A 15390-nucleotide genomic window follows, 5' to 3' on the forward strand; every position below is an offset into this window, starting at 1 on the left:
TCTTCGGTTGGATTGATTTGAAGTTGTTTTAGTTCGTTATTTTGGGTCTTCTTCAACTCTGATTCTGAAGATTTTGGTTCATCTATTTGGTGAGGTCTTTCCTCTTTGTTTATTTGTGATTATTTGGAATTCACCTAAGGGTGATTTTGTGAGACTATTAGTGCCTCGTTTGTAATCGTTTGGAACTTATTTGGTTGATAATGGAATCGAATTTCGATCCCGTGGACGTACCTCACATTGAGGGAACCACGTAAAAATTCTTGTGTTGCCTTTGATTTAATTTTTCCGCATTAGTTTTTATTCCCATTGATTGATTTACTTGTGGGGAATCACATCGATTTTCCCTAACAGGCTGAGACGTCCGCGGCCTAGAAGGGCTTCATGGTTCGTGCGTTGTTCGGTCGGAAGGCGCGCACCCATAGCTCGGCGTGAAGATTCGTGCCTGAAGCTCGGCAGGAAGGCCTTTGGTTGACCGGAATGACCAATCCCGTGCTCGGTGTCGCCGGAATGCGGTCGAGCACGGCTGAAACGAAGCTCGGTTATTGGAAGCACTTGGTCTTGAAGTGCAGTATGGTTGTTGGCAGCCGAGAAGCTGCAGCCCCGCTGCCGAGCTCCCAGTAGAGTGGGCTGACAGTTGGGTTAGGTGGTGTTCAGCAAGGTTTATGTTGACAGATGGGATAGCGGAGCCACGTGTTAGGAGATGACTGGGAGTGGATATGGGGCGCAGAGGGTATATAAGCATGTCTGCGCCGCCCATATGCGGACAGACGAACACTTTGTAAGGAATTCTTACACTCAAACACTCCTCTCTCTCTCTCGGTCCTAAGGTGTGTGCTAACTTGATCGTTGGAGGGGTTTTCCGGCCACACACCGCCGGGTAGCTCACCGCTGTTGTACTCGCAGGTGATCGGACAGAAACGGAGCTTGGAAGAAAGGAATACGGGCTTGCCTGAATATTTGCTCCCCATACAGAAATAAAGAGGGTGAAGTAAATACAGTGATAAATAGCACGTAGCTTTTAAACATACATTTTTTTAAGTGGAAAAAAAGTTATGGAACCTAAGGTTCCATTCGCTAATCCTCTCAAATTTGTTTCATCCATTGATTTGAGTGTGTTGTTTGTTTTGAGCTTTCAAATCATAATTCTACACTTATTTTTCAAAACTAAATTCAAAACATAATCATTACTTTTCAAAACTCATAACCAAACACATAATTCAAAACTCTTTTCAAAACTCAATTCAAATCAATATTTTAATTTTTTAAATATTTTAAAAATATTTCAATTTTTTTAAGATTTTAAATATTTTAATATTTAAATATGCTACGATTTTCTTTAATTTTTTAATTTTTTGAATATTTTTAAATATTTTAATTTCAAAATATTACAGTTTAATTTTTTAAATTTTAAAATATTTTATAAAAATAAATTCAAACTCTATTTTATAAAAATATTTTTAAATATTTTAATTTTTTTGTTATGTATTTGGTTACGATTTGAGTGTAGAGTTGTGAAAGTAATATGGAGTTTCGAGTTATGTGTTTGGTTATAAATTTTAAAAATAATTTCTTAATTGAGTTTTGTTTTATGTGTTTTGTTACGATTTAAGTGTAGAGTTGTGAAAGTAATATGGAGTTTCGAGTTATGTGTTTGGTTATAAATTTTAAAAATAATTTCTTAATTGAGTTTTGTTTTATGTATTTTGTCACGATTTGAGTGTAGAGTTGTTTTTAAATTTAAAATATTAACATTTTAAATTATTTAAATTTTTTGAATATTTAAATTTTTTGAATAGTTATTTTAATTTTTTACTTATTAATTTTTTTAGATTATTTAAAATTATTTAAATATTCATGATTTAAATTTTTTGAATATTTATTTTCAAAAAAAATTATTTCCTTTGTAGTATTTTCAATTAAAAAATTGATTAATGTTATTTTCTGTTAATAATAATTTTTTTTAATTGAATTTTAAAAAGAGTTTGGTTATGAGTATTGATCAGAATTTTCAATAGTGTGAAAGTAGTGTGTTTTGTTATGAGTTATAACAATTTGAATTAAGTTTTAAAAACTCTTTCCAAAACTCATCACCAAACATAATTTCTTACAATATATGTCAAATCAAATTTTCAAAACTCAATTCCACACTCAATTCAACACTCTATTCAAAAATCATAACCAAACAAATTTCTACACTCAAATCATAATTCCACAACTCACAAACTCAAAATACAACTAATACTCTCAAATCATATTTATAAAACTCTACCAAATGCAACCTAAAAGTTTGACTAAACGCCATTCATTTTGTGCAAATACTTAAGAGTCTTTTGGGAAATTAGTAAAAAGTCAACTTCTAGTTTTTTACCTATTTTGAGTCACATTACCTCTCACATAACTTACCTACAAAAAGACAAAATAAGCTAAAAAAACCAAAAGGTCAATTTTTTACCACATTTCCAAAACACCCCTTAAGCATGAAGTTTTAAGGCCTTCTTTGTTATAACTTAAAAAAGTTAAAAAATTAAAAAGTTATTATCTTATTTAAGTTAAATCATTTTATTTAATTAAATCACTTCTCTACCACATTATATCAAATTCAACCCATACTCACATTTCATAAAAAGTCAAAAAGTGCACTTATTTAGGCCAAGTTTGGCAAGTTGAAAAAAAGTCAAAAAGTTACTCAAAAAATTAAAAAGTTATCACTATTTACCAAAAGTCAAAAATTACGGCTGCACAACTCCCAATCTTAATTTTTCCCTACACATTAATTTATACAATTTTTTAATACACATTTTTCCATAAAAAGTCAAAAAGTTAACCCAAATATCCATATTTTTTTCTCAATTTTTTAGTTCAAAAAGACAAAAAGTACACTTATTTAAGGCACTCCAAACAACCCCTTAGATCATCCAAAACCACCCATAAATTCCAAGCTAAATAATTTGAGAATAAATTTTGCCAAATGCATTATCATCCATTTTGTTTTGGGAAAATTATCAGACAGTTATGGTTTCACAAAACTATTACAAATTTATGAAAATTTTTAAAATTTTGATTATTAATATTTATAAACTCTATCACTTATTTATAATTTGTTTTTAGAATATACACTGAATAGTTATTTCCCTTTTTCCTTTTGGTGAACTTTTTTAATTTTGATTTTTTTTACCAAAAATAAAATAAAATTGAGGATTTCTAGTCTAAAAGCATTTAAAGGTTAAAATAATAATAATAATAATAATAATAATAATAATAATAATAAATTAAAATCTTCACCCAAAAAAAAAAGAAGAAGAAGAAGAAGAAGAAGAAGAAGAAGAAGAAAAAAAAAAGAGAAGAGAAGAGAACTGGAAAAGTACAGCTGCCAAGTTAGAAAACGAGATAGAGAATTAGAAAACAAGAAAGAAAAAGCCACTCATTCATACAAAGCAACAAAGTAAAGACTATCCATACAAAGCAACGAAGTAGAGACCATCCATTATCACTCTCTCTCAATAATACTTCCCAAGCTAATTGCTATGGCTTCCCAAGCTCAGCACCTTCACTTCATCTTGTTCCCTTTAATGGCCCAAGGCCACATGATCCCCATGGTCGACATAGCCAAATTACTTGCACACCGCGGCCTCATCGTTACCATAGTCACCACACCACTCAACGCCAAGCGGTTCAAACCAACCGTTACTCGCGCCATAGCCTCAGGACTTAAAATCCAATTCCTCGAGCTCAGGTTCCCCTGCGCCGAGGCTGGATTACCCGAAGGATGGGAGAATCTTGATGTGCTCCCTTCAATGGATTGGGTTCAAAAGTTTTTTGTAGCAACTAGCATGCTACAACAACCATTAGAACAAGCCATGAAGGAGATGAAACCCGAGCCGAGCTGTATAGTCTCTGACATGGGTTTTCCATGGACAGGTGATGTGGCTGGTAAGTTTTACATTCCAAGGCTTGTTTTCCATGGAACTTGTTGCTTCTCTCTTTTGTGCTCACACAATTTGAAGGTGTACAAGGTTCTTGATGACATAAAATCAGAGTCAGAGTACTTTGTGGTGCCTGGCTTGCCTGATAGAATTGAGCTGACTAGAGCTCAGCTGCCTGGCTTCAATCCAAGCCCATCTTCTGCCTTAAAAAATGTAGCTGAGCAAATCAGGGAGGCTGAGAAAGTGGCTTATGGAATGGTGATTAATAGTTTTGAGGAGTTAGAGATAGAGTATGTGAAAGAATACAACAGGGTAAGAGGTGGTAAAGTTTGGTGTATTGGGCCTGTTTCACTTTGCAACAAAGACAACCTGGACAAGGTTGATAGAGGCAACAAGGCTTCCATTGATGAGCAACATTGCTTGGAGTGGCTTGACTCCCAGGAACCGAGCTCTGTCATCTACGCTTGCCTAGGAAGTCTCTCTCGCCTGACATCTGCGCAGATGATAGAGCTCGGGTTGGGGCTTGAAGCATCAAACCGGCCATTCATATGGGTTTTGAGGGAAGCATCTGAGGAATTTGAGAATTGGATTTTGGAAGAAGGCTTTGGAGAGAGGACCAAAGAGAGAGGCCTTTTAGTCCGCGGTTGGGCTCCACAGGTACTCATATTGTCTCACCCCGCAATTGGGGGATTTTTCACTCACTGTGGGTGGAACTCGACTCTGGAAGGGATTTGTGCCGGTGTGCCAATGGTGACGTGGCCATTGTTTGCCGAGCAATTTTGCAATGAGAAGTTGGTTGTGCATGTTTTGAGGATTGGGGTGAGTGTTGGTGTGGAGCTTCCTATGAAGTGGGGGGAGGAGGAGAAGGTAGGGGTGTTGGTGCACAAAGATACTGTTAAGAAGACTATAGACAAGTTGATGGATGGAGGACATGAAGGAGAGGAGAGGAGAGAGAGAGCTAAGCAACTTGGGGAAATGGCAAGGAGGGCAATAGAGGAAGGAGGTTCTTCTTACCTCAACATGACAATGCTAATTGAAGATATCAGGGAAAAGGCAAATTGCGATCCAGAGAATATGATGTAGAACACGCAGCAAAAGAGTTCTTGGAACAGTTATATCAATAAAAGTCTAAGAAGAGGTCGAATTGATGTCCAATGGAAAAATATAATTTTGGAATACGAGCTCAGAATTGTTTCAAATTTATTAGTTTGATTGGAAATGGTTTAAAAGGCAAAATTCACTGCTTTGTTGTTGCAGAAGCTGGATGTCGAGTAAATTCTATTGTTTAGGCCTCTCAATTTGCATTTTTGCATTTTTCACAAATTTTTATTTAACAGCAGCTTTGTCTAAGAATATTTGTTTTAAACCTTTTTGGTATTAAAATTTGAGCTCAACTTAAATTTATTTGTTTTAAAAATTTCTGTCTTCTTTTATTATATTCTATGTCTAGCATGGATTCAATATACCATACTATTGTTTTAAGTAAGAATATGGCTTTTCATTAATAATATTCCTACTTTTCGCTTGTGAGAACGGTTTTGATTTCAATTCATTGGATATTAACATTGGTGAAGTCGAATATTTTTATAATTATAAGTGGACTGTAAGATTATAGAATCTATATATTAGAAATCAAAACACTATGAATATAATTAACTACTAAAATATAAACTTAGATACATACTGTTTGATTTCGTTGTTGTCTTGAGTTTTGCTTCTTTGAAAGATAATAGTATTCACAATTGGAAAATTTTAGTACCAGCTCTTCCCTTCCTTCTCCTAATCTTCACGTTGTCTTTCAATGGGGCTGACAATCCTTTGATCTACATATATATAGATATATGTAAACCCTAATAAGGATAGGAGAGGGGACTGGGCCTAAATAAAACAATTACTAGGCCCTTCCATTAAGGAACCCAAATAACTTAAAATAGGCCATACACCTCCATATCACATATCTACATATAAAATAATATATACACTAAGATGACCATGGCCCAAACTTTATGGATCGCAATAATAATTTTGGGCTTATACCAGTCGATTTATCTGAATCACATTCAACCCGTTTTTTAGAAACCAAACAAAATATAGTCAATGACAGCCTAATTAAGAATAAATTCTTACATTCTCCCACTTAGGCAACATTGACTACTACTTTAAGAAAATATTTTATTTAAGAAAAAATGACTCTCGGGTTAAACAACTTTAGTGGCCACATAAACATGATTCAGAATAGAAACATCTCAGCACAGAATCCTGTTCAATGAGAAATATTAATATCAAACTGTAGCGGTAATTATGCTATTGAACAATATAAAACCTTCCACAATTACAAACACTAATATCTCACCAACATGGATTCCTATATGTGATAAAGTGTAGTGTGAAATTTCAAATTGATCCAAAAATTATATAACATGTTAATTCCACATTCAATCCTCTGTGTGCTCTTGACAAAACCCTGCAAGGAATTTTATTCCATTTTACACTTCCAAAAGAAGCCTTTATTCCTCTAAACCGAAGTCTTTCATGCTTTAAACCAAGCATCATACTTTATGGATCCATATACACTTCTAAACCGAAGTGTTAATCTTTATATCTCAAAATTAAAACATAACTGTAAGAGCTCATATAAGAGGTATACATATATGACAATAACCATTTATGTATACACAACACACACATAACTATAAACAAAATGTGAATAAACACATTAAACTTTATTAACTGAAATATACCATAGATAATATTCATGGGTGAAAATTTTCTTTAACCAAGCACATAAAAAACTGTAAAGTACCCATATGCTCACTATATTTAGCAAACTAAAATTTGGTCTAAGCCCTATATTTAGAGGATCAACTAGTATGTATTCTATAACATGTGCTCATAAAGAATATCATCTTTAACAACTCTCTAATTCTGAAGTACTTTAAATTTATGTATTTAACGCCATCAGAGTTTTTGTTATTTTTCATAGAGAAAATTAAAACCATATATCATAATTCATCTTTATAGGTTTGGAGATGAAATTAACAATTCCAAGCTCTGAAATAAAATTCTTTAATTACATAACTCAATTCGAACTCTGAAATATGTTTGCATAGTGAAAAAATTATAAGAGATTTTATGAAATTCTTTCATGAAATAACACCTCATGCAAACATAAAAATGTAACTAGTAATAAACACTATATATCATCTGAACAACTTCCAAAGTCGACATTATACAACCAATAATATTAACATGATTAATTCTTCTGTAGCCAATTGTATAATCTTTAATTCTCTATAAATATCATAACACTTTACATGTTCCAACCCAATGGTCAAGGCTTAAATTAAAATAATAATTGTCTAACAAACTAATTACATATGCACCAAGTTTAATCCAAACTTCATAATTCATTAAACTCTCACAATATTAGCATACAAGACATTCCTCATTAATTTTTTCTCAAAATCATTTTGAATGTTACTTAATTAATCTCGATCATTAAGAAGAGCAAAGTAAAACTTTCAATTCTGCATATTAAATTCAATAAAAATGTGCTCTAGGTATGCTCTTTGAGATGAGACAAATAATCCTCTAAGTTATTTTTCAAGTATCTTAATGTCGAACACATAAAATACTTTGTCAAGATATTTTATATCAAAAATTTATTAAGAACAATATCTTCACATCAAGTATTAGTTCGAAATTATTACTAGTAAGTAAAATTTCATCGCTATAAAGGATCAAGAAAAATAAATTGCTCCCACTGACCTTGAGATATATGCATAAATTAACAGTATTATCCATAAAGCCAAGTAATAATAATTGGTGAACCTTTAAATATCATTGCTCAGAAATTTGTTTAAAACCATAGATAAATTTGTTTAACTTACAAATCAAATTTATTTTGTTTGGCGAGGTAAAAGATAAAAATGTCACAATACCACTATAATCATTATAAACCTATATTTATAACATTGGTAAGAACAATACTCTTTTCAAATCGCAACCTCTTACAATAGCTTTGTATTTATTTATTTATCTTCAAAAAAATACTCATTAGATTTCAAACCTTTTAAAAAAGTATAACATGATCTCATATCTAATTAATAATTTGTACCAATTCATTTACCATATTACAAATCGCCAATATCTTCATCATACGTAACAATCATCTCTTCAATCTCTTGATATTGCTCACTTAGAAAAATAATATAATCGCAAGGATCTTTTAATTGTATGAGAATGTCTAGAAGGTTGCACGTGTTATACATGTTCAACTTTTATCAATTGATTGAATAGACACTTCAGATTCTACTTGCACTCTCACTTTCTCTATGTGAGAATGAACAGACCAATTTATTATAATAGACACAAGTATATAAGAAGATTTATATATTTAAACTGTTCACCAATCTAATAATTTCACATTTTAAAAGCTTAAAAGATTCTTATGTCAGAACCAAGATAATAAAACCATTGGCAACTTACAAAGTAACAACAAATAGCTATAGGTCCCATTTTGATTTCAAAAATATATCATAAAATTTTTACTTTTGTACAATCCCAAACTCAAAAGTTATTCTAACTAAATTTTATATTAGTTTGCAATTCAAAAGTGTTTTAAAAATATTTTTAACTTAGTACCATATGTAAAGTATACACAAGTATACATAGCAATATTTTATCACAAAAACTTGTATAATTTAAACATGTTAACATACACCTCATCATTTTATTGTAGTCCAATTACGACGCTCAAGTACTCAACTTTCTTCCGAAGTTACAACCATGATATATTTAAATTGATTTCACAATTTTGTAAAAATTAATAAGAGGTTACTACATTAACCAAAATTATCATGTTCACTATAATATCCATCTTCAATTAATAATTTTAAAATCTTCACCAATATGTTTTTCAACATAAATGAGATAGACAAATGCATAACATCAATACTCATTTATAAAATTAATAGAATAATTTCTCCTACACACTTTATGATAATTATCATCCAAGTCAAAATAAAATCTATTTCAATTATTATTATTATTTTATTTATTGCCAAAATTAAAAATAGTAACAATGCTTATTTTGTTGACATTAAAATTGAATTTTATCTCATGGATGATATAAAAATAACATTCTTTAAAATAAGATCAGTACTAAACTATAACTTAAATAACTTGACCAGAAAATAAAATTTTGATTAACACAAGCATTTTTTAAGTAGTTTAAAAAACAAATAAGGAGATTCCGAAGGTGGGAAGAGCATCATAACTCACAAAAAATTCTAAAGAATTTTTCTTACTTGAGTTAATAATATATAAAGAGATTTGCAGAATATTCTAAAAAGAAAAACATAAAACACTGAAGAGACATAACGATTTGTAAAAGTTGAAGGTATTATATAGAGCATTGCAGAGTGTAATTTAGATTTTCTTATAAGAATCACCAAGTGAATATTTTAAAACTCTACTTTCTTAAATAGTTAACATTGAATATAATTTCAATCTTTCACACTATATTGAGGTCTTAATATAAATGGTTAAGAAGACACATTCTTGAGTATGTCAATATCCAAATCAGCTAGTCTTAAAGCTAACTCAATATCTTTTAACCGATTCATAATCAAAACTTTAATGGAGTAAATTTGATTTTCATAAAAATATCTCCTTTCATTGCTTTCAAATCAATATAAAATCATTCAATTATATATGGACAATAATAATATCATAATCACAATTAATATTCTTAAATATTTAAAATATATCACTCTTAAACTGAATATATAGAAAGCATGTTCACAACTCAAACTTTCAATTATACATAGGCAATTAGTATAATTTCACAAGAATATGCTGCGAATAAACTTTAGCAATATTCTTAGATGTGCTAGAATGTATCACTATATAAACACATTTGGGTTGAATATATAGAATACAATCAACATCTTTAAACTTCAATATAATCTTAATTAATTATACATGGGCAATAATTATATTCTCACAACAATAGGCTGCAAATAAACTTCAACAATATTGTTAGATGTTTCAGAATGTATCATCATATAAATACCTTTGGGCTAAATATATAAGACACATTCTAATACCTATAAACAAATCAACTAGCAAGAATGATTTATCAAAAAATTATCTCCTTTGGGTAGATAAATTCTTTCAAAAATAATAAAATTTCCCTTACTAGCGGCTCACACTACCTCTAAAATTAATACACTCAATTAACCCCCTTTGGGTTGGTAATTGAGTGATATAATATTAGAAGAGTTTCCTAGAATCTTTATTAAAAAACTTATAAATCTCAATAGATTAACCACTTTGGCAGTATCACCCATATTGTTTTAAAAGTTCTCTAACTGAGACAATTTTAAAATAAATATTTTTCCATTAAAAATATCACTATTTATTATTTTAATATATTATAATCTTTGAGCCAGTATGCTATCAAATATGCTTCAAATCAATATTCAAAGCAATAAATCTCAACAATGAACGAGATGTATTCCGAAGCAATATTCACGGAACAATTTCAAATCAACACTCACGTTTTTTAAATCAACACTCACGTTTTTTTTTTTTAATGATTCTGAAGCAATTTCAACAGTGAACAGTATGTACATATAAGTCACCCATCACGAGGCACATTGTTTTTTATTTATTTATTTATTTTTTATTTCTTATTCTTAAAAAAATTATTGAAATAATCTGTCATGATTTTGATTCCAGTATAAACTTACTCTGATACCAAATGTAAGATTATAAGATCTATTTACTAGAAATCAAAACACTATGAATATAATTAACTACTAAAATATAAACTTAAATACATACCGTTTGATTCCGTTATTATCTTGAGTTTTGTTTCTTTGAAAGATGATGGTATTCACAATTAGAAAACCTTAGCACCAGCTCTTCCCCTCATTCTCCTAATTTTCACGTTGTCTTTCAATAAGGATGACAACCCTTTGATCTACATATATATATATATATATAGATATAGATATATGTAAATCCTAATAAGGATAAGAGAAGGAACTGAGCCTAAATAAAACAATTACTGGGCCCTCCCATTAAGGAATCCAAATAACTTAAAACAGGCCATACACCTCCATATTACATATTTACATTTATGGATCACAATAATAATTTTGGACTCATACTAGTCAATCTATCTGAATCATGTTCAACCCGTTTTTCAAAAACCAAACAAAATATAGTCAATGACAGCCTAATTAAGAATAAATTCTTACATGTACCCCTTTAAAAATTATTTAGGTTTAATAAAGATGTGGGCATTTTGGATATTACACTTTAAAAATTACTTAATAGAATATTTGCCAAACACACCATCCACATTATTAACCACATAAAATAATTATAATTATGAGATCATGAGTTGGCATAAAATCTCATTTGTTTTGTATCTCAAGTGGGCTGGCCCAACTTAAATAAACCTTGGTTGGGCTGAAGATTTCAAGCGCTACCTGTCAATCAACCTGACCTGTTAGGCTTCATTTGAGAATACGGGTTGGGTTGGGTTTGAGGTTATTTTGGCTATAAAAAGATAAAATAGACTTTTTAGTCTAATAAAATAAAATATCATATCAAATTCATAATTATTATATTTTTTTTTTCACAAAAAATCAAAAAAATTAAAAAATTCTTTTCAAACGAAACCTTTTAATTCAAAACTAAAATAATTAAAATAATTAAAAAGCCAAACCCCATTTCAAACGAACTCTTATGCTGTGTTTGGTTGGGAGATTTGGAGAGGGATTTGGAAAGGGAAATGGAAAAGGTGTGTGAAACTAGGTGAAATGTAGGTATATTTTATTTACATTTCACCTAACTTTTCCCTTTCCCTTTCTAAATCCCTCCTCAAATCCTCCAACCAAACACAGCGTTAGTCTGGCCCAATGGCTTGCAAGCCCGATTGGAAAATATGAAATAAAAAATTCAAAAATATAAGTTTAAATCTTGTCTTGTTGGTAACCCAACCATTGACCCGTGTGAAGTAACCCATAAGCCTTGCCTGTAAACCTATTTAGACCCAAGTCCGTTGAACATTATAATTTTGACTGGTGACCTGGCCCGGCCAGCTGTCTTGATGATTCCAATACATCATTGTTCACCAAGGATCCTCTAGAGTGAAATTTTTCTAAAATTTCCTAGAGTGCTACATTGTGTGGTTGAGATTTACTGATAAGTCACATCAGAAAAATTGATGTGACTTGCCAGTAAATCTCAACCACACAATGTAGCACTCTAGGAAACTTTAGAAAAAAATCACTCTAGAGGATCCTTGCTCATCATTGTTGCGAGTCCGGTCAGAAATATGAGGTCCTGAATTGAGATTGATTTTTAACACATAATCCATGTCAAACCTGAAATGAAAATAAGTGAAAGTGAATGGCCTCGTTTGGTGTAGCTGTTAAAATGATTTATACATTATAGTTTAACAGATTATAGATTATAATTTTAATCAGAAGTTGTTAATCTGTTTGGTGTAGCTGTTGGATTATAGATTTAAGTTGCTGAATAGTATTTGTTAAATAAGCTGTGAAATAGTTTTTTCAATTAATTTTTATTTTTTGTTTGTCTACATTTCTCATAAAAAATAATAATAATAATCTATAGTCTATTTGGGTCTTTTTTTATTTTAAAAAAAATAAAAAAATAAAAAAATTAAAGAGTAAAACAAAAAATTAACATGTTCACAGCAAAAGTTGATAATCAGAAGCAATGGGTGAGCAGCTTCTCAGAATCAGCTTTTTTGAGTTAAAATAAGCTGTTAGAATCAGAAGCTGTTTGAAATAAATTTAACCAAACAGTCCAAAATAACTTTTTTAAAGCTAAAAGCCATAAGTTAGCTCTGAAAAGCTGAAACAAATACCCCCAATGAGTGAGGGAACCTTAAGTGCATGTGTGCATGTGTCTCCTTATATTTCACCAAAACCAATAAATAATACAGTAATGATTTATACCCCCACAAAATATCGCTTCCACAATTCCTACTCACTTGTGATTGGTCTAAGTAAGAAAGAGAAAAAAAAAAAAAAAAAAACAATGCAAACACATTATTGGTCCACATCATTGTGGGAGTAGTGGGAATTTCTCCAAAAAGAGGTTCCAAACATTTTCCTAAATAATAATGCATTATTTTTTGATACAGTGAGTTGTACATTTACAAACAAAAATGTTTTGGAGTTGTAAAATAAAAACTCTAAAAGAGTTTTAATTTGTTTTTTTTTTATTATTATTATGATTTGCCTTTTTCCTTTTTTTTTTTCTTTTTGTTTGTTTGTTTGGTTGGATGGTGATTAAGAGCTCTAATAATCGAGTTCTAATAAAAGCACTAGTGACACGACAACCTAAAAAAAAATAAAAAAACAAAACAAAGACAAAAATATCAAATCATACAGTGAGACCCACAGGTTAGAGCTCTTCTAGAGCTCACAATTTAGAGGTCTCAAACATTTTTCTTGTTTGATTTTACCCCAGCCAGCTGTATAGAGCTCTACACCTCGAATTCTATATCACAGCGCATTTATAAATGAAGCATATTTATAGGCCTATGTTGAAGGTAAAAAAATAAAAATATTTATTTTTACAGAAACTAAGAGCACAATAAGAAAAAAAGATATTGCTGCAATAGTAAGGGATGTGCGTTGTGCAATTTGAGTGGTTTGAGAGTAAAATTATAAATTGAATGGCGGATTAGTGAATTGGCAAATTGTAGTTTCAGCGATTCTGACAGATTAAAGAATATTTTAACCAATTATTAAGTTTTTGCATAATATATAACACTAATTTAAAAATATTATATATATATAACACAAATTAATTTTACATAATATTTTTCATATATATAATTACTAATTTGTAATAAAACTAACATATTAAATCTCTCTCGCACTCATTTTTACTTTAATATTTCATTGTAGGTTAAAAAATATATATGTATTAACTATAACAGAGCAGAGCGGTTTCAAAGGCGAATTATAAATTTTAAAATTTAAACCGCGATTAATGAATAGAGCGGTATGAATTGATACAAATCGATGCGATTTTAACAAATTTGACTGTACTTTGATAATCCTAATTGTGAGAATCTAACTCAAGCATCACTTTTTATATATTAAAAAATAAAAAATAAAAATCATCATGTGACAAATGTCAATTTACTTTAGATTAACCCCACCTCTTTTATTGCCAATTTTCTTGTGCAACAATGAAATCGCCAAATGAGAATTGAAAACCTCAACATTGTATACAATTGCTTTGTTTACACTCTTATTGAAGTATTTGTTGAAGAATAAACCACATATACAAAAAATTTCAACAATAATCACAAATAATAAAATGTTATATGATTTGATTGGATAAAATTGTCTATATTTACAACTCACACTAGTTTTATTATACTTTAAAAAAAAAAAGAAAAAAAAAAGAGCATAATATGACTGTTATGATAATAATATAAAGGAAAATAATATAAAATTCTATTTTTTAGGTCCATTTTCTAGACCTATTGATGTGTCAAAAAGATGATTGATAGAATTATTAACCAATCATCTTTTTAACACATCATTAAATTTAAAAAGTAAATTTAACTTTTGAGACTAAAGTAGGTGTTTGGCATGTACTAAAAAAGTACATTTTTTTTGCATACATGCACTTATTTAAGTCACATCAATCAGCATCTCGTCTCTACTTTTCTACCAACTTTCTCTATTCTTTTACACATTTTTTTAATATAAAAAATAAAAAATACACTTATTTAAAACATCCCAAACCACCCCTACACAACAATACTCTAATATATACCATACAAATTAGTTCCACAAACCCAACTGTATTTCCTTAGACCATCTCCAATGGTTCACTAGATTCATCACCAAATTTGAATTTGGTGAAAAATGACAGCTTTTTTTGTCGCCAACAATTTCATCAAAACGATATCAAATTGAGAATGACCCAAATTTTTCACCAAACTGAGAATGTTGTGGGTCTTTCACCAAAACACTGTTCATCACCGTTGTATTTTCACTACCGGATGACCCACTGGATGATCACCTTCAGCAAAATTTTGTACAGATTTTATACTGGGAAGTCCACCACCTGGTCGACTCACGGGTCGACCCCCAGATGACCTCTCAAGCTTGAAAATGAAATCTTGTTCAACTACAGAATTGACACAATGAGATGGGTGAACCTCTGTTTTCTTAGTTGATTATTGTGCATCTTCAAGTGTTAACGAAGCCAATTTTTTAGTTGACAATTCCGCACTTGGTGGTTGTCCTTGGACCTCATCACAAACTTTGCCATTAAAATCCATTAAATGGGCTTGACTGCTCTCAGGTACTTCAATTTTTTTTTTTTACTTTTTTTCTTCCTACATTTCTAGGTTCCAAATTTGTTGTCTTAATCTGGCTCGAATCCTCAGTTA

At 30.4% G+C, this 15390-nt stretch overlaps 1 protein-coding gene across 1 annotated transcript; it reads left to right on the top strand.

Moving 5' to 3' along the window:
• The first annotated feature begins 3271 nt into the window (after positions 1-3271).
• Positions 3272-5340, top strand: LOC114306949 (UDP-glycosyltransferase 73C4). Its single transcript, XM_028252282.2, has one exon. It carries the CDS (start codon positions 3525-3527, stop codon positions 5004-5006), a length of 1482 nt encoding a protein of 493 aa, XP_028108083.2. The 5' UTR covers positions 3272-3524; the 3' UTR covers positions 5007-5340.
• The last annotated feature ends 10050 nt before the right edge of the window (positions 5341-15390 follow it).

This window comes from Camellia sinensis, chromosome 3, assembly GCF_055761805.1.
Source record: "Camellia sinensis isolate YWXY chromosome 3, ASM5576180v1, whole genome shotgun sequence".
Taxonomy (NCBI): Eukaryota; Viridiplantae; Streptophyta; class Magnoliopsida; order Ericales; family Theaceae; genus Camellia; species Camellia sinensis.